Genomic DNA, 17,876 nt, shown 5'->3' with positions numbered 1-17,876 from the left:
TTCAGGGCCATTTTGGGGCCGTTTTCGGGACAATTTCGGGAGGGTTTTGGGGCTGTTCTGGGGCCGTTTTGGGGCCGTTTTGGGGCCGTTTCAGGGCCATTTTGGGGCCGTTTCAGGGCCATTTTGGGGCCGTTTTTGGGACCATTTCGGGAGGGTTTTGGGGCCGTTTCGGGGCCGTTTCAGGGCCATTTTGGGGCCATTTTAGGGCCATTTTAGGGCCATTTTTGGGACCATTTCGGGAGGGTTTTGGGGCCGTTTCGGGGCCGTTTTCGGGGCCGTTTCGGGGCCATTTTCGGGGCCGTTTCGGGGCCATTTTTGGGACCATTTCGGGAGGGTTTCGGGGCCGTTTTCGGGGCCGTTCTGGGGCCGTTTTCAGGGCCGTTTTCGGGGCCATTTCAGGGCCATTTTGGGGCCGTTTTTGGGACCATTTCAGGGCCATTTTCGGGGCCGTTTCAGGAGGGTTTTGGGGCCGTTTTTGGGACCATTTCGGGGCCATTTCGGGGCTGTTTTTGGGACCATTTCGGGAGGGTTTTGGGGCCGTTTTGGGGCCGTTTTGGGGCCGTTTTCGGGGCCGTTTTTGGGACCATTTCGGGAGGGTTTTGGGGCCGTTTCGGGGCCATTTTTGGGGCCGTTTCGGGGCCATTTTCGGGGCCGTTTTTGGGACCATTTCGGGAGGGTTTTGGGGCCGTTTCGGGGCCATTTTTGGGGCCGTTTCGGGGCCATTTTCGGGGCCGTTTCGGGGCCATTTTTGGGACCATTTCGGGAGGGTTTTGGGGCCGTTTCGGGGCCGTTTTCGGGGCTGTTCTGGGGCCGTTTCAGGGCCATTTTGGGGCCGTTTTTGGGTCCATTTCGGGAGGGTTTTGGGGCCGTTTTGGGGCCGTTTTCGGGGCCATTTCAGGGCCATTTTGGGGCCGTTTTTGGGACCATTTCGGGAGGGTTTTGGGGCCATTTTGGGGCTGTTTCGGGGCCGTTCTGGGGCCGTTTTCGGGGCCATTTTTGGGACCATTTCAGGAGGATTTTGGGGCTGTTTCAGGAGGATTTTGGGGCTGTTTCAGGAGGATTTTGGGGCTGTTTCGGGGCCATTCCGGGTCCATTTCAGGGCCGTTTTCGGGGCCATTTCAGGGCCATTTTGGGGCCGTTTTTGGGACCATTTCGGGAGGGTTTTGGGACCATTTCGGGAGGGTTTTGGGGCCGTTTCGGGGCCATTTTTGGGGCCGTTTTGGGGCCATTTTCGGGGCCGTTTCGGGGCCGTTTTTGGGACCATTTCGGGAGGGTTTTGGGGCCGTTTTCGGGGCCGTTTCAGGGCCATTTTGGGGCCATTTCAGGGCCATTTTGGGGCCGTTTTCGGGACCATTTCGGGAGGGTTTTGGGGCCGTTTTGGGGCCGTTTTGGGGCCATTTCGGGACCATTTCGGGAGGGTTTTGGGGCCGTTTCGGGGCCGTTTCAGGGCCATTTCGGGGCCGTTTTTGGGACCATTTCGGGAGGGTTTTGGGGCCGTTTCAGGGCCATTTTGGGGCCGTTTCAGGGCCATTTTGGGGCCGTTTTCGGGGCCATTTCGGGAGGGTTTTGGGGCCGTTCTGGGGCCGTTTTGGGGCCGTTTCGGGGCCGTTTCTCACCTGCGCAGCCTCCGCGTCACCTCCCCCGTGAGGAGCCCGACGTTGCCCAGGGGGTCCCGCAGCGCCGCCTGCACCCCCCGCAGCTGCGCCCCGAGGGCCTGGGGGGCGTCCCCAAAAACCCCACAAAAACCCCGGATTTGGGGGGCGTGAGGGGAGAATTCCCAAATTCCCGAGGGGGGTTCAGCAAAGCGGGGGCGCCAACGCCTCCCAGTGCCTCCCAGTTCGTCCCAGTTTATCCCAAACCCCTCCCAGTCCATCCCAGTCCCTCTCAGTTCATCCCAAACCCATCTCAGTCTATCCCAGTTCATCCCAGTGTCCCCAAATCCTCTCCCAGTCCCTCCCAGTGCCCCCCAGTGGCTCCCAGTCCCCTCCCAGTGGCTCCCAGTCCCCTCCCAGTGGCTCCCAGTCCCTCCCAGTTCATCCCAAACCCCTCCCAATCCCTCCTAGTGACCCCCAAAACCCTTCCCAGTTCATCCCAGTGCCCCCCAAACCCCTCCCAGTCCCTCCCAGTCTCTCCCAGTTTATCCCAAACCCCTCCCAGTCCATCCCAGTCCTTCTCAGTTCATCCCAAACCCCTCCCAGTCCATCCCAGTGTCCCCAAATCCTCTCCCAGTCCCTTCCAGTGCCCCCCAGTGGCTCCCAGTCCCCTCCCAGTCCCACCCAGTGCCCCCCAGTGGCTCCCAGTCCCTCCCAATGGCTCCCAGTCCCCTCCCAGTCCCCTCCCAGTCCCCCCCAATGGCTCCCAGTCCCCTCCCAGTCCCTCCCAGTCCCTCCCAGTCCCCTCCCAGTCCCTCCCAGTCCCCTCCCAGTGGCTCCCAGTCCCTCCCAGTCCCCTCCCAGTCCCCTCCCAATGGCTCCCAGTTCCCTCCCAGTCCCTCCCAGTCCCCTCCCAGTGGCTCCCAGTCCCTCCCAGTGCCCTCCCAGTCCCCCCCAATGGCTCCCAGTTCCCTCCCACTTCCCTCCCAGTCCCCTCCCACTTCCCTCCCAGTCCCTCCCAGTGCTCCCAGTGCACCTGGCAGCCCTGCAGGGCCACGAAGAGCCGCAGGACGTCGTTGGTGCCCTCGAAGATGCGGAAAACCCTCAGGTCCCGCAGCACCCGCTCCACACCCGGCTCCTGCAGGGAGGGAGCCCGGCGGGAATGGCCCCGGAGAATTCCCAAAAAACAACCCCGGAGAATTCCCAAAAAACCCCGGAGAATCCCCAAAAATACCCCAGAAAATTCCCAAAAAAACAACCCCAGAGAATTCCCAAAAAAAACCCCGGAGAATTCCCAAAAAACCCCGGAGAATTCCCAAAAAACAACCCCAGAGAATTCCCAAAAAAAACCCTGGAGAATTAAAAAAAAACCCTGGAGAATTCCCAAAAAAAATACCCCAGAAAATTCCCAAAAACAACCCCAGAGAATTCCCAAAAAACAACCCCGGAGAATTCCCAAAAAACCCCGGAGAATTCCCCAAAAATCCCGGAGAATTCCCAAAAAACAACCCCGGAGAATTCCCAAAAAACAACCCCGGAGAATTCCCAAAAAATCCCGGAGAATTCCCAAAAAATAACCCCAGAGAATTCCCAAAAAACAACCCCGGAGAATTCCCAAAAAACCCCGGAGAATTCCCAAAAAACCCCGGGGAATTCCCAAAAAACAACCCCGGAGAATTCCCAAAAAAACCCTGGAGAATTCCAAAAAAACCCCTGGAGAACTCCCAAAAATACCCCGGAAAATTCCCCCCAAAAAAACCTGGAAAAGTCCCAAAAACATCCCCGGAGAATTCCCAAAAAAAACCCGGAGAATCCCCAAAAATACCCCGGGAAATTCCCAAAAAACAACCCTGGAGAATTCCCCAAAAAACCCCAGAGAATTCCCAAAAAAACCCAGAAAATTCCCAAAAAACAACCCCGGATAATTCCCAAAAAACAACCCCAGAGAATTCCCAAAAAACCCCGGGGAATTCCCAAAAAACAACCCCGGGGAATTCCCAAAAAACAACCCCAGAGAATTCCCAAAAAACAACCCCGGAGAACTCCCAAAAAACAACCCCGGAGAATTCCCAAAAAACCCCGGAGAATTCCCAAAAAACCCCAGGGAATTCCCAAAAAACCCCGGAGAATTCCCAAAAAACAACCCCAGAGAATTCCCAAAAAAAACCCCGGAGAATCCCCAAAAAAAACCCCGGAGAATCCCCAAAAAACCCCGGAGAATTCCCAAAAAACAACCCCAGAGAATTCCCAAAAAATCCCGGAGAATTCCCAAAAAACCCCGGAGAATTCCCAAAAAACAACCCCAGAGAATTCCCAAAAAATCCCGGAGAATTCCCAAAAAACCCCGGGGAATTCCCAAAAAACAACCCCAGAGAATTCCCAAAAAACAACCCCGGAGAACTCCCAAAAAACAACCCCGGAGAATTCCCAAAAAACCCCGGAGAATTCCCAAAAAACCCCGGGGAATTCCCAAAAAACAACCCCGGAGAATTCCCAAAAAACAACCCCAGAGAATTCCCAAAAAATCCCGGAGAATTCCCAAAAAACAACCCCGGAGAATTCCCAAAAAACCCCGGAGAATTCCCAAAAAACCCCGGGGAATTCCCAAAAAACCCCAGAGAATTCCCAAAAAACAACCCCAGAGAATTCCCAAAAAACCCCGGGGAATTCCCAAAAAACAACCCCGGAGAATTCCCAAAAAACCCTGGAGAATTCCCAAAACACCTCGGAGAATTCCCAAAAAACCCCGGGGAATTCCCAAAAAACAACCCCGGAGAATTCCCAAAACACCTCGGAGAATTCCCCAAAAAAACCCTGGAGAATTAAAAAAAAACCCTGGAGAATTCCCAAAAAAATACCCCAGAAAATTCCCAAAAACAACCCCGGGAAATTCCAAAAAAAACCCCGGAAAATTCCCAAAAATACCCCGGAAAATTAAAAAAAAAAAAACCCTGGAAAATTCCCCGAAGCAACCCCAGAAAATTCCCAAAAAAACCCTGGAGAATTCCCAAAAATACCCCAGAAAATTCCCAAAAAACAACCTGGGAGAATTCCCAAAAAAAACCCCGGAGAATCCCCAAAAAACCCCGGAGAATTCCCAAAAAACCCCGGAGAATTCCCAAAAAACAACCCCGGAGAATTCCCAAAAAAACCCTGGAGAATTCCCAGAAATACCCCAGAAAATTCCCCCCAAAAAAACCTGGAAAAGTCCCAAAAACAACCCGGGAGAATTCCCAAAAACATCCCCGGAGAATTCCCAAAAAACAACCCCGGAGAATCCCCAAAAATACCCCGGGAAATTCCCAAAAAACAACCCTGGAGAATTCCCCAAAAAAACCCAGAGAATTCCCAAAAAAACCCAGAAAATTCCCAACAAAACAACCCCAGAAAATTCCCAAAATCAACCCTGGAAAATTCCCCAAAAAACCCAGAAAATTCCCCGAAACAACTCCGGAAAATTCTCAAAAAAACAAAGCAAGGGAAAACCGAAAAAAAAAAGGGAAAAAAGCAGAAATGGAGGGGAATGACCCCAAAATCCCGGGAAAAGCCCCAAAAACCCAGGAAAACAAAGAAAAACCAGGAAAAGTCCCCCAAAATCCCGGGAAAACGACCCCAAAAATCCCCAACCTCCCCCCCAAAATCCATCAGAAAGCCCCAAAATCCCGGGAATTTCCCCCAAAATTCCGGCAATTCCCAACCCCCAGGACCCCCCAAAAATCAGAGATCCTCCCAAAATCCCGGGAAAGCCCCAAAATCCCCGGATTTGGCCCCAAATCTCACCTGCATGAAGCCCATCCCCCCCATGACCTGGATGCACTCGTCGGCCACGGCCCAGGCGGCCTCCTGGGATTTGGGGAGAAAAGGGGGAATTTTGGGAAAAATCCCGGGAATTTTGGGAAAATTCGGGGATTCGGGGCTGGAGCGCAGCCGGGAAAATTCCCCAAATTGCCCCAAAATGCCCCCAAATCCCGCTGGGAACGTCCAGGAGGGGCCCGAAATTCGGGATGGGGCCAAAATTCCTGGGAAATCCACCCGGAATTGCCCAAAATCCACTCGGAATTGCCCAAAATCCACTCGGAATTCCCAAAATTCCACCCAAATTCCACCCAAATTCCCGGGAAATCCACCCAAATTCCCCAAAATCCACCCGGAATTCCCAAAATTTCCCCCCAAAATCCACCCAGAATTCCCCAAATTCCACCCAAATTCCACCCAAATTCCCCCAAATCCACCCAGAATTCCCAAAATTTCCCCCCAACTTCCCCCCAGAATTCCCCAAATTCCTCAAAATCCACCCAGAATTTCCCAATTCCCCCCCAAATTCCCCAAATCCCCCCCCAAAAAAATTCGGGAATCGCCCTCAGAGCACCCCAGGACCCCAAAAATTCGGGAAAATCCCCCAAATCCCCCCCCCAAAAAAACTTCTCCCCTCCCTCCCCTCCCCAAACCCCCCCAAAATTTGGGAATCTCCTCAAATCCACCCGAAACTCCCCAAAATTCCTGGAGGGCCCCCCCAGGACCCCCCAAAATCCCGGGAAATTCCCGAAATTCCTCACGGAGCCGAAGATTTTGCTGATGGCCGCCTCGAGCTGGAAGTCGGGGTCACCTCGGTCCATGTTGGCGCTGACCAGGAAGGCCATGGACTGGGAAAAGCGGGAATTGCCCAAATCCGCCCGGAATTGCCCAAAATCCGCCCGGAATTGCTCAAAATCCGCCCGGAATTGCCCAAAATCCACCCAAAATCCGCCCGGAATCGCCCAAAATCCGCCCGGAATTGCCCAAAATCCGCCCGGAATTCCACAAAATCCGCCCGGAATTGCTCAAAATCCGCCCGGAATTGCCCAAAATCTGCACGGAATCGCCCAAAATCCACCCAAAATCCGCCCGGAATCGCCCCAAATCCACCCGGAATTGCCCAAAATCCACCCGGAATTGCCCAAAATCCGCCCGGAATCGCCCAAAATCCGCCCGGAATTGCCCAAAATCTGCACGGAATCGCCCAAAATCCACCCAAAATCCGCCCGGAATCGCCCAAAATCCACCCAAAATCCGCCCGGAATCGCCCCAAATCCACCTGGAATTGCTCAAAATCCACCCAAAATCCACCCGGAATTGCCCAAAATCCACCCGGAATTCCTCAAAATCTGCCCGGAATCGCCCAAAATCCACCCAAAATCCGCCCGGAATCGCCCAAAATCCACCCAAAATCCACCCGGAATCGCCCAAAATCCACCCAAAATCCACCCGGAATTGCCCAAAATCCGCACGGAATCGCCCAAAATCCACCCAAAATCCGCCCGGAATCGCCCAAAATCCACCCAAAATCCGCCCGGAATTCCTCAAAACCCGCCCGGAATTGCCCAAAATCCGCCCGGAATTGCCCCAAATCCACCCGGAATTGCCCAAAATCCACCCAAAATCCACCCGGAATTCCTCAAAATCCGCCCGGAATCGCCCAAAATCCACCCGGAATTGCCCAAATCCGCCCGGAATTGCCCAAAATCCGCCCGGAATTGCTCAAAATCCACCCGGAATTGCCCAAAATCCGCCCGGAATCGCCCAAAATCCACCCAAAATCCGCCCGGAATCGCCCAAAATCCGCCCGGAATTGCTCAAAATCCACCCGGAATTGCCCAAAATCCGCCCGGAATTGCCCAAAATCCACCCGGAATTCCACAAAATCCACCCAAAATTCCCCAAAATCCACCCGGAATTCCCCAAATTTCCCCCCCAAATCCACCCAAATTCCCCAAAATCCACCCGGAATTCCCCAAAATCCACCCGGAATTCCCCAAATTTCCCCCCCAAATCCACCCAAATTCCCCAAAATCCACCCGGAATTGCTCAAAATCCACCCGAAATTCCTCAAAATCCGCACGGAATTGCCCAAAATCCACCCGGAATTCCACAAAATCCACCCAAAATTCCCCAAAATCCACCCGGAAGTCCCCAATTTTCACCCGGAATTGCCCAAAATCCACCCGGAATTGCCCAAATTTCCCCCCAAAATCCACCCAAAATCCGCCCGGAATTGCTCAAAATCCGCCCGGAATTGCCCAAAATCCACCAAAATCTCCCCCCAAAAAGCCCCAAAATCCCCCCCAAATTCCCCAAAAATCACTCAAAACGCCCTCAAAAAGCCCCAAATCCCCCCCAAAATCCCTCCCAAATCCATGAAAATCCCCAAAAATCCCCCCCAAACCTCCAAAATTTGGGGAATTACCCCAAAATCTCTCCAAAAAGCCCCAAAATTCCCAAACATCCCCCCCAAATTTCAGGAATTACCCCAAAATCTCTCCAAAAAATCCCCGAAATTCCCCCCAAAAAGCCCCGAAATTCCCCCAAAATCCCCTCAAAATGCCCCAAAATTCCCCCAAAAAGCCCCTCAAAATGCCCCCAAAATCCCCTCAAAAAGCCCCGAAATTCCCCCAAAATGCCCCAAAATTCCCAAAAATCCCCCCCAAATTTCAGGAATTACCCCCAAATCTCTCCAAAAAATCCCCGAAATTCCCCCCCAAAAGCCCCGAAATTCCCCCAAAATCCCCTCAAAATGCCCCAAAATGCCCCGAAATTCCCCCCAAATGCCCCAAAATTCCCAAAAATTCCCCCCAAATTTCAGGAATTTCCCCAAAATCTCTCCAAAAAATCCCCAAAATTCCCCCAAAAAGCCCCGAAATTCCCCCAAAATCCCCTCAAAATGCCCCAAATCTCTCCAAAAAATCCCCGAAATTCCCCCCCAAAAAGCCCCGAAATTCCCCCAAAACGCCCCAAAATGCCCCAAAATTCCCAAAAATCCCCCCCAAATTTCAGGAATTACCCCCAAATCTCTCCAAAAAATCCCCGAAATTCCCCCCAAAAAGCCCCGAAATTCCCCCAAAAAGCCCCGAAATTCCCCCAAAATCCCCTCAAAATGCCCCAAAATTCCCCCAAAAATCCCCTCAAATTCCCCCAAAATGCCCCAAAATGCCCCAAAATGCCCGGAATTGCGCGGCCCCACCTCGGTGACGTAATGCAGCATCGCCATCCGGGCCAACTTCTCCTGGATGGCCCCAAATTCGTGGATTTTGGCCCCAAACTGGGAGCGGTTGGAAGCGTGGGAAACCTGGGGGGGGAGGGGAATCCCAAAATGTGGGGAGGGATTTTGGGGGATTTTTCGGGAATTTCGGGAAGGATTTGGGGGATTTTTCAGGGAGATTTTGGGGGAATTTTCCCAGATTTTGGGGGATTTTTGGGGATTTTCCTGGATTTGGGAGGGAATTTTGGGGGAATTCTCAAGTTTCTGGGGGGAATTTGGGGCTTTTTGAGGGCGTTTTTGGGGATTTGGGGGGATTTGGGGAGGATTTTGGGGCTTTTTGGGGGAGATTTTGGGGGATTTGGGGGGGAATTCCCCAAATTTGGGGGGATTTGGGGGGAATTTTTAGGGATTTTCACGGATTTGGGAGGGAATTTGGAGGGAATTCCCCAAATTTGGGGGGAAATTTTTAGGGATTTTCACGGATTTGGGAGGGAATTTTGGGGGAATTCCCCAAATTTGGGGGGATTTTGGGGGAATTTTTAGGGATTTTCATGGTTTTGGGAGGGAATTTTGGGGGAATTCCCCAAATTTTGGGGGGAATTTTTAGGGATTTTCACGGATTTGGGAGGGAATTTTGGGGGAATTCCCCAAATTTGGGGGGAATTTTTAGGGATTTTCACGGATTTGGGAGGGAATTTTGGGGGAATTCCCCAAATTTGGGGGGATTTGGGGGAAATTTTTAGGGATTTTCACGGATTTGGGAGGGAATTTTGGGGGAATTCCCCAAATTTGGGGGGATTTGGGGGAATTTTTAGGGATTTTCACGGATTTGGGAGGGAATTTTGGGGGAATTCCCCAAATTTGGGGGGATTTGGGGGGAATTTTTAGGGATTTTCACGGATTTGGGAGGGAATTTTGGGGGAATTCCCCAAATTTTGGGGGGATTTTGGGGGAATTTTTAGGAATTTTTCACGGATTTGGGAGGGAATTTTGGGGGAATTCCCCAAATTTGGGGGGATTTTGGGGAAATTTTTAGGGATTTTCACGGATTTGGGAGGGAATTTTGGGGGAATTCCCCAAATTTGGGGGGATTTGGGGGGAATTTTTAGGGATTTTCATGGATTTGGGAGGGAATTTTGGGGGAATTCCCCAAATTTGGGGGGATTTTGGGGAATTTTTAGGGATTTTCACGGATTTGGGAGGGAATTTTGGGGGAATTCCCCAAATTTGGGGGGATTTGGGGGGAATTTTTAGGGATTTTCAGGGATTTGGGAGGGAATTTTGGGGGAATTCCCCAAATTTTGGGGGGAATTTTTAGGGATTTTCACGGATTTGGGGGAATTTTGGGGGAATTCCCCAAATTTGGGGGGATTTTGGGGGAATTTTTAGGGATTTTCATGGTTTTGGGAGGGAATTTTGGGGGAATTCCCCAAATTTTGGGGGGAATTTTTAGGGATTTTCACGGATTTGGGAGGGAATTTTGGGGGAATTCCCCAAATTTGGGGGGAATTTTTAGGGATTTTCACCGATTTGGGAGGGAATTTTGGGGGAATTCCCCAAATTTGGGGGGATTTGGGGGAATTTTTAGGGATTTTCACGGATTTGGGAGGGAATTTTGGGGGAATTCCCCAAATTTGGGGGGATTTGGGGGGAATTTTCAGGGATTTTCACGGATTTGGGAGGGAATTTTGGGGGAATTCCCCAAATTTGGGGGGATTTGGGGGGAATTTTTAGGGATTTTCAGGGATTTGGGAGGGAATTTTGGGGGAATTCCCCAAATTTGGGGGGATTTGGGGGAATTTTTAGGGATTTTCACGGATTTGGGAGGGAATTTTGGGGGAATTCCCCAAATTTGGGGGGATTTGGGGGGAATTTTCAGGGATTTTCACGGATTTGGGAGGGAATTTTGGGGGAATTCCCCAAATTTGGGGGGATTTGGGGGGAATTTTCAGGGATTTTCACGGATTTGGGAGGGAATTTTGGGGGAATTCCCCAAATTTGGGGGGATTTGGGGGAATTTTTAGGGATTTTCAGGGATTTGGGAGGGAATTTTGGGGGAATTCCCCAAATTCTGGGGGATTTGGGGGAATTTTTAGGGATTTTCACGGATTTGGGAGGGAATTTTGGGGGAATTCCCCAAATTTGGGGGGATTTTGGGGGGGATTTGGGGGAATTTTTAGGAATTTTCACGGATTTGGGAGGGAATTTTGGGGGAATTCCACAAATTTGGGGGGATTTGGGGGAATTTTTAGGAATTTTCACGGATTTGGGAGGGAATTTTGGGGGAATTCCCCAAATTTGGGGGGATTTGGGGGAATTTTTAGGGATTTTCAGGGATTTGGGAGGGAATTTTGGGGGAATTCCCCAAATTTGGGGGGATTTGGGGGAATTTTTAGGGATTTTCACAGATTTGGGAGGGAATTTTGGGGGAATTCCCCAAATTTGGGGGGATTTGGGGGGAATTTTTAGGGATTTTCATGGATTTGGGAGGGAATTTTGGGGGAATTCCCCAAATTTGGGGGGATTTGGGGGGAATTTTTAGGGATTTTCAGGGATTTGGGAGGGAATTTTGGGGGAATTCCCCAAATTTGGGGGGATTTTGGGGAAATTTTTAGGGATTTTCATGGATTTGGGAGGGAATTTTGGGGGAATTCCCCAAATTTGGGGGGATTTGGGGGAATTTTTAGGGATTTTCACGGATTTGGGAGGGAATTTTGGGAAAAATCCCCAAATTTGGGGGGATTTGGGGGGAATTTTTAGGGATTTTCACGGATTTGGGAGGGAATTTTGGGGGAATTCCCCAAATTTGGGGGGATTTGGGGGAATTTTTAGGGATTTTCACGGGTTTGGGAGGGAATTTTGGGGGAATTCCCCAAATTTGGGGGGATTTTGGGGGAATTTTTAGGGATTTTCATGGATTTGGGAGGGAATTTTGGGGGAATTCCCCAAATTTGGGGGGATTTGGGGGAATTTTTAGGGATTTTCAGGGATTTGGGAGGGAATTTTGGGGGAATTCCCCAAATTTGGGGGGATTCTGGGGGGGATTTGGGGGAAATTTTTAGGGATTTTCATGGATTTGGGAGGGAATTTTGGGGGAATTCCCCAAATTCTGGGGGATTTGGGGGGAATTTTTAGGGATTTTCATGGATTTGGGAGGGAATTTTGGGGGAATTCCCCAAATTTGGGGGGATTTGGGGGAATTTTTAGGGATTTTCACGGATTTGGGAGGGAATTTTGGGGGAATTCCCCAAATTTTGGGGGGAATTTTTAGGGATTTTCAGGGATTTGGGAGGGAATTTTGGGGGAATTCCCCAAATTTGGGGGGATTTTGGGGGATTTTTTAGGGATTTTTAGGGATTTGGGAGGGAATGGGGGGGAATTCCCAAATTTTGGGGGAAATTTGGGGCTTTTCGAGGGCGTTTTTTGGGGGATTTTTGGGGAATTTGGGGGGATTTTCGTGAATTTGGCGGGGATCCCCAAATTTTGGGGAAAAAGGGAGGGGTTTGGAGGGAATTTGGGGGAATTTTGGGGGGGTTTCTGTGGATTTTGGGGAGGAATTTGGGGATTTTTGGGGTTTTTTTTGGGATTTCGGGGCTGGGGCTGTTCCAGGGTGTCCGGAGCCATCCCCAAAAAATTCGGGAATCTCCAAAATTCAGGATTTGGGCTCTGCCTTGGATTTGGGTGGGAATTTGGGATTTTTTGGGGCTTTTTTCCCATTTCCTCGGGGTTTTTCGGGATGTTGGGAATTCCGGGCTCCCCCAAAATTCGGGAATCTCCAAAATTCAGGATTTGGGCTCTGCCTTGGATTTGGGTGGGAATTTGGGATTTTTTGGGCCCTTTTTCCCATCCCCTCCCTCAGATTTGGGGGGAATTTTTTTGGTGATTTTTTTTTTTTTTTCCCTATTTTTTTTTCCTTTTCCCAAGATTTTTTTCCTCATTTCCAGGAATTTCAGGATCCCAGAGCGTCCCTGATTTTCAGGAATTTCGGGATCCCCGGGGCTTTCCCAGAAATCCCAACGGGATTTTAGGGCCGGGGGGAGTTTCGGAACCCGGGCTCAGATTTGGGTGGGAATTGCCCGTTTTCCTGGGGATTTTCCCCATTTCCTCAGGGGTTTTTGGGGTTTTTTGGGAATCCCGGGATCCCAAACATTCCCAAATTTTGGGACTCTCACCGTGGGCCAGCAGCCCCCGCACGGTGCCGGCCATGGCGAAGGGGCCGCGTTTGGGGCCATTTTGGGCTGGATTTGGGGTGGATTTGGGTGGGAATTTGGGGTTTTTGGGGATTTTCGGGGATTTGGGTTGGATTTGGGTGGGAATTTTGGGGTTTTTTGGGAATCCCAGGATCCCAAACATTCCCAAACGTTGGGAGTCTCACCGTGGGCCAGCAGCCCCCGCACGGTGCCGGCCATGGCGAAGCGGCCGCGTTTGGGGGCTCAGGGTTGGATTTGGGTTGGATTTGGGTTGGATTTGGGTGGGAATTTTGGGGTTTTTTGGGAATCCCAGGATCCCAAACATTCCCAAACGCTGGGAGTCTCACCGCGGTGGCCAGCAGCCCGCGCACGGTGCCGGCCATGGCGAAGGGGCCGCGTTTGGGGGCTCAGGGTTGGGCTGGATTTGGGCTGGATTTGGGTAGGAATTCGGGGGTTTTGGGGTTTTTTGGGAATCCCAGGATCCCAAACATTCCCAAACGTTGGGACTCTCACCGCGGTGGCCAGCAGCCCGCGCATGGTGCCGGCCATGGCGAAGGGGCCGCGTTTGGGGCCATTTTGGGGTGGATTTGGGTAAGAATTTGGGGTTTTTTGGGGTTTTTTGGGAATCCCAGGATCCCAAACATTCCCAAATTTGGGGAATCTCACCGTGGGCCAGCAGCCCCCGCACGGTGCCGGCCATGGCAAAGGGGCCGCGTTTGGGGCCATTTTGGGGTGGATTTGGGGTGGATTTGGGTGGGAATTTGGGGTTTTTGGGGATTTTCGGGGATTTGGGTTGGATTTGGGGTGGATTTGGGTGGGAATTTCGGGGTTTTTGGGGGTTTTTTGGGAATCCCAGGATCCCAAACGCTGGGAGTCTCACCGCGGTGGCCAGCAGCCCGCGCATGGTGCCGGCCATGGCAAAGGGGCCGCGTTTGGGTTTGGGCTGGATTTGGGGTGGATTTGGGCTGGATTTGGGCAGGAATTTGTGGTTTTTCGGGGTTTTTTGGGAATCCCGGGATCCCAAACATTCCCAAACGTTGGGAGTCTCACCGCGGTGGCCAGCAGCCCGCGCATGGTGCCGGCCATGGCAAAGGGGCCGCGTTTGGGCTGGATTTGGGGTGGATTTGGGCAGGAATTTGGGGTTTTTTAGGAATCCCGGGATCCCAAACATTCCCAAATTTGGGGACTCTCACCGTGGTGGCCAGCAGCCCCCGCACGGTGCCGGCCATGGCGAAGGGGCCGCGTTTGGGTTTGGGGTGGATTTGGGGTGGATTTGGGTAGGAATTTGGGGTTTTTGGGGATTTTCAGGGATTTGGGCTGGATTTGGGCTGGATTTGGGTAGGAATTTCGGGGTTTTTGGGGGTTTTTTGGGAATCCCAGGATCCCAAACGTTGGGAGTCTCACCGTGGGCCAGCAGCCCGCGCATGGTGCCGGCCATGGTGAAGCGGCCGCGTTTGGGGGCTCAGGGTTGGATTTGGGTTGGATTTGGGCTGGATTTGGGCAGGAATTTGGGGTTTTTTGGGAATCCCAGGATCCCAAACGTTGGGAGTCTCACCGCGGTGGCCAGCAGCCCGCGCATGGTGCCGGCCATGGCGAAGGGGCCGCGTTTGGGCTGGATTTGGGGTGGATTTGGGCAGGAATTTGGGGTTTTTTGGGAATCCCGGGATCCCAAACATTCCCAAACGTTGGGAGTCTCACCGCGGTGGCCAGCAGCCCACGCATGGTGCCGGCCATGGCAAAGCGGCCGCGTTTGGATTTGGGGTGGATTTGGGTAGGAATTTGGGGTTTTTTGTGGTTTTTCGGGGTTTTTTGGGAATCCCAGGATCCCAAACATTCCCAAACGCTGGGAGTCTCACCGCGGTGGCCAGCAGCCCACGCATGGTGCCGGCCATGGCAAAGCGGCCGCGTTTGGGCTGGATTTGGGCTGGATTTGGGTAGGAATTTGGGGGTTTTGGGGGTTTTTTGGGAATCCCAGGATCCCAAACGCTGGGAGTCTCACCGCGGTGGCCAGCAGCCCGCGCATGGTGCCGGCCATGGCGAAGGGGCCGCATTTGGGGGCTCAGGGTTGGATTTGGGTTGGATTTGGGCTGGATTTGGGTAGGAATTCGGAGTTTTTTGGGGGTTTTTGGGGTTTTTTGGGAATCCCGGGATCCCAAACATTCCCAAACGTTGGGAGTCTCACCGCGGTGGCCAGCAGCCCGCGCATGGTGCCGGCCATGGCAAAGGGGCCGCGTTTGGGGGCTCAGGGTTGGATTTGGGTTGGATTTGGGGTGGATTTGGGCAGGAATTTGGGGTTTTTTGGGAATCCCGGGATCCCAAACATTCCCAAACGCTGGGAGTCTCACCGCGGTGGCCAGCAGCCCGCGCATGGTGCCGGCCATGGCGGCGGCCATGCCGAAGCGGCCGTTGTTGAGGATGTTCATGGCCACCTTGAAGCCGGCGCCCGGCGCTCCCAGCACGTTCCCGGCCGGCACCCGGACGCCGTCGAGCAGCACCGAGGCCGTGTTGGAGGCGCGGATGCCGAGCTTGCGCTCCGGGGGGCCGCTGGCGGCACGGAACGGGAAAAACGGGAATGGGGAAACGGGAACGGGGAAATGGGAATGGGGAAATGGGGATGGGGAAATGGGGAATGGGGAAATGGGGAAATGGGGAAATGGGGAAATGGGGATGGGGAAATGGGGAATGGGGAAATGGGGAAATGGGGAAATGGGGATGGGGAAACGGGGATGGGGAAACGGGGATGGGGAAATGGGGATGGGGAAATGGGGATGGGGAAATGGGGATGGGGAAATGGGGATGGGGAAATGGGGATGGGGAAATGGGGATGGGGAAATGGGGATGGGGAAATGGGGATGGGGAAATGGGGATGGGGAAATGGGAATGGGGAAATGGGGATGGGAAATGGGGATGGGGAATGGGGATGGGGAATGGGGAAACAGGAACGGGGAAATGGGGATGGGGAAATGGGAACAGGGAAATGGGAATGGGGAAATGGGAATGGGGAAACGGGAACGGGGAAATGGGAATGGGGAAATGGGGATGGGGAAATGGGAATGGGGAAATGGGAATGGGGAATGGGGAAACGGGGATAGGGAAATGGGGAATGGGGAAATGGGGATGGGGAAAAGGGGATGGGGAAACGGGGATGGGGTGGGAATGGGGAAACGGGGATGGGGAAATGGGGACAGCAGGAACGGGGATGGGGAAACGGGGATGGGGGAATGGGGAATGGGGAAACAGGGAATGGGGTGGGAATGGGGAAATGGGGATGGGGAAACGGGGATGGGAAAAACAGCGGGAATGGGGAAACGGGAATGGGGTGGGAATGGGGAAAAGGGGATGGGGAAATGGGGAAACGGGAATGGGGAAATGGGGAATGGGGAAATGGGGAAACGGGAATGGGGAAATGGGGAATGGGGAAATGGGGAAACAGGAACGGGGAAATGGGAATGGGGAAACGGGGATGGGGAAATGGGGAAATGGGAATGGGGATGGGGAATGGGAATGGGGAATGGGGAATGGGGAAATGGGGATGGGGAAATGGGGATGGGGAAATGGGGATGGGGAAATGGGGAATGGGGAAATGGGGATGGGGGAATGGGGAATGGGGAAACAGGGAATGGGGTGGGAATGGGGAAATGGGGATGGGGAAACGGGGATGGGGAAATGGGGAAATGGGAATGGGGATGGGGAATGGGAATGGGGAATGGGGAATGGGGAAATGGGGATGGGGAAATGGGGATGGGGAAATGGGGATGGGGAAATGGGGAATGGGGAAATGGGGATGGGGAAATGGGGATGGGGAAACGGGGATGGGGAATGGGGATGGGGAATGGGAATGGGGAATGGGAATGGGGAATGGGGATGGGGAAACAGGGAATGGGGTGGGAAAAACAGGGAAACGGGGATGGGGAAAAGGGGATGGGGAAATGGGGATGGGGAATGGGGAAACGGGAATGGGGAATGGGGAATGGGGAAATGGGAATTGGGAAACGGGAATTGGGAAACGGGAATTGGGAAACGGGAATGGGGAATGGGGAAATGGGAATTGGGAAACGGGAATTGGGAAACGGGAATTGGGAAACGGGAATGGGGAATGGGGAATTGGGAAACGGGAATGGGGAAATGGGGAAACGGGAATGGGGAAACGGGGAATGGGGAAATGGGGATGGGGAAATGGGGATGGGGAAATGGGAATGGGGAAATGGGGAAACGGGAATGGGGAAAAGGGGAAAAACAGGGAATGGGGAAAGGGGAATGGGGAAACGGGAATGGGGAAATGGGGATGGGAAAAACAGCGGGAATGGGGAAATGGGGAATGGGGTGGGAAAACAGGGAATGGGGAAACAGGGAATGGGGTGGGAATGGGGTGGGAAAAACAGGGAATGGGGATGGGGGAAACAGGGAATGGGGATGGGAATGGGCATGGGAATGGGGTGGGAAAAACAGGGAATGGGAAAAACAGGGAATGGGGATGGGAAAAACAGCGGGAATGGGGTGGGAAAACAGCGGGAATGGGAATGGGAATGGGGGAGAAACAGTGGGAATGGGGGAAAACACAGCGGGAATGGGGAAGGGAATGGTGGGAATGGGGTGGGAAAACAGCGGGAATGGGAATGGGGGAGAAACAGTGGGAATGGGGCGGGAAAAACAGCGGGAATGGGGGAAAAAACAGTGGGAATGGGGGGGAATGGGAATGGAGGAACATCAGGAATAGGGGGGGAAAACAGCGGGAATGGGAATAAACAGCGGGAATGGGGGGGAAAACACAGCGTGAATGGGGCGGGAAAAATCCCTAAAAATCTCCCCGAAATCCGAAACTTCCTCCCCAATCCCTAAAAATCTCCTTAAATCCCCCCCCAAAATCCCCCCCCCAAAATCCCTAAAAATTCCCCCAAATTTCCCCCCAAACCCCTCCCCAATCCCTTAAAATCCCCTCCAAATCCCCCTAAAATTCCCTGCAAATCCCTAAATTTCCCCCCCAAACGCCCTCATTTCCCCCCCGTTTCTCCCTGCAAAGCCCCGAATCCCCGGAATTCCTGGGGCCATTCCCGGGGTGATTCCCGGAATTCCCGGGGC

The 17,876-nt window shown here is 52.9% G+C and overlaps 2 protein-coding genes across 2 annotated transcripts in view; one reads left to right on the top strand and one right to left on the bottom strand.

Annotated features, from left to right (window-relative positions):
- Window positions 1-1,766, top strand: part of LOC309584541 (uncharacterized protein) — a gene marked incomplete at both ends in the record, with an annotated part of 2,059 nt that extends 293 nt beyond the window's left edge. Inside the window, 2 exons of the mRNA XM_082300585.1 lie at window positions 217-789; window positions 1,182-1,766. Of these exons, the coding sequence (XP_082156711.1) occupies window positions 217-789; window positions 1,182-1,766 (1,158 nt within the window). The remainder of the gene's footprint in view (window positions 1-216; window positions 790-1,181) is intronic.
- Window positions 1,767-8,589: 6,823 nt separating this feature from the next.
- ACADVL (acyl-CoA dehydrogenase very long chain) overlaps window positions 8,590-17,876 on the bottom strand; it is a 29,020-nt gene continuing 19,733 nt past the window's right edge. Inside the window, exons 10-11 of the mRNA XM_082300532.1 lie at window positions 15,143-15,341; window positions 8,590-8,694 (exon numbers count right to left, since the gene is read on the bottom strand). Of these exons, the coding sequence (XP_082156658.1) occupies window positions 15,217-15,341 (125 nt within the window). The 3' untranslated portion in view covers window positions 8,590-8,694; window positions 15,143-15,216. The remainder of the gene's footprint in view (window positions 8,695-15,142; window positions 15,342-17,876) is intronic.

The sequence above is a fragment of the Coloeus monedula genome (genome assembly GCF_965178545.1).
Source record: "Coloeus monedula genome assembly, chromosome: 40".
Lineage (NCBI taxonomy): Eukaryota > Metazoa > Chordata > Aves > Passeriformes > Corvidae > Coloeus > Coloeus monedula.
Note: the sequence above shows the minus strand (reverse complement) of the source record. Positions and strands in the feature narration are given on the sequence as shown.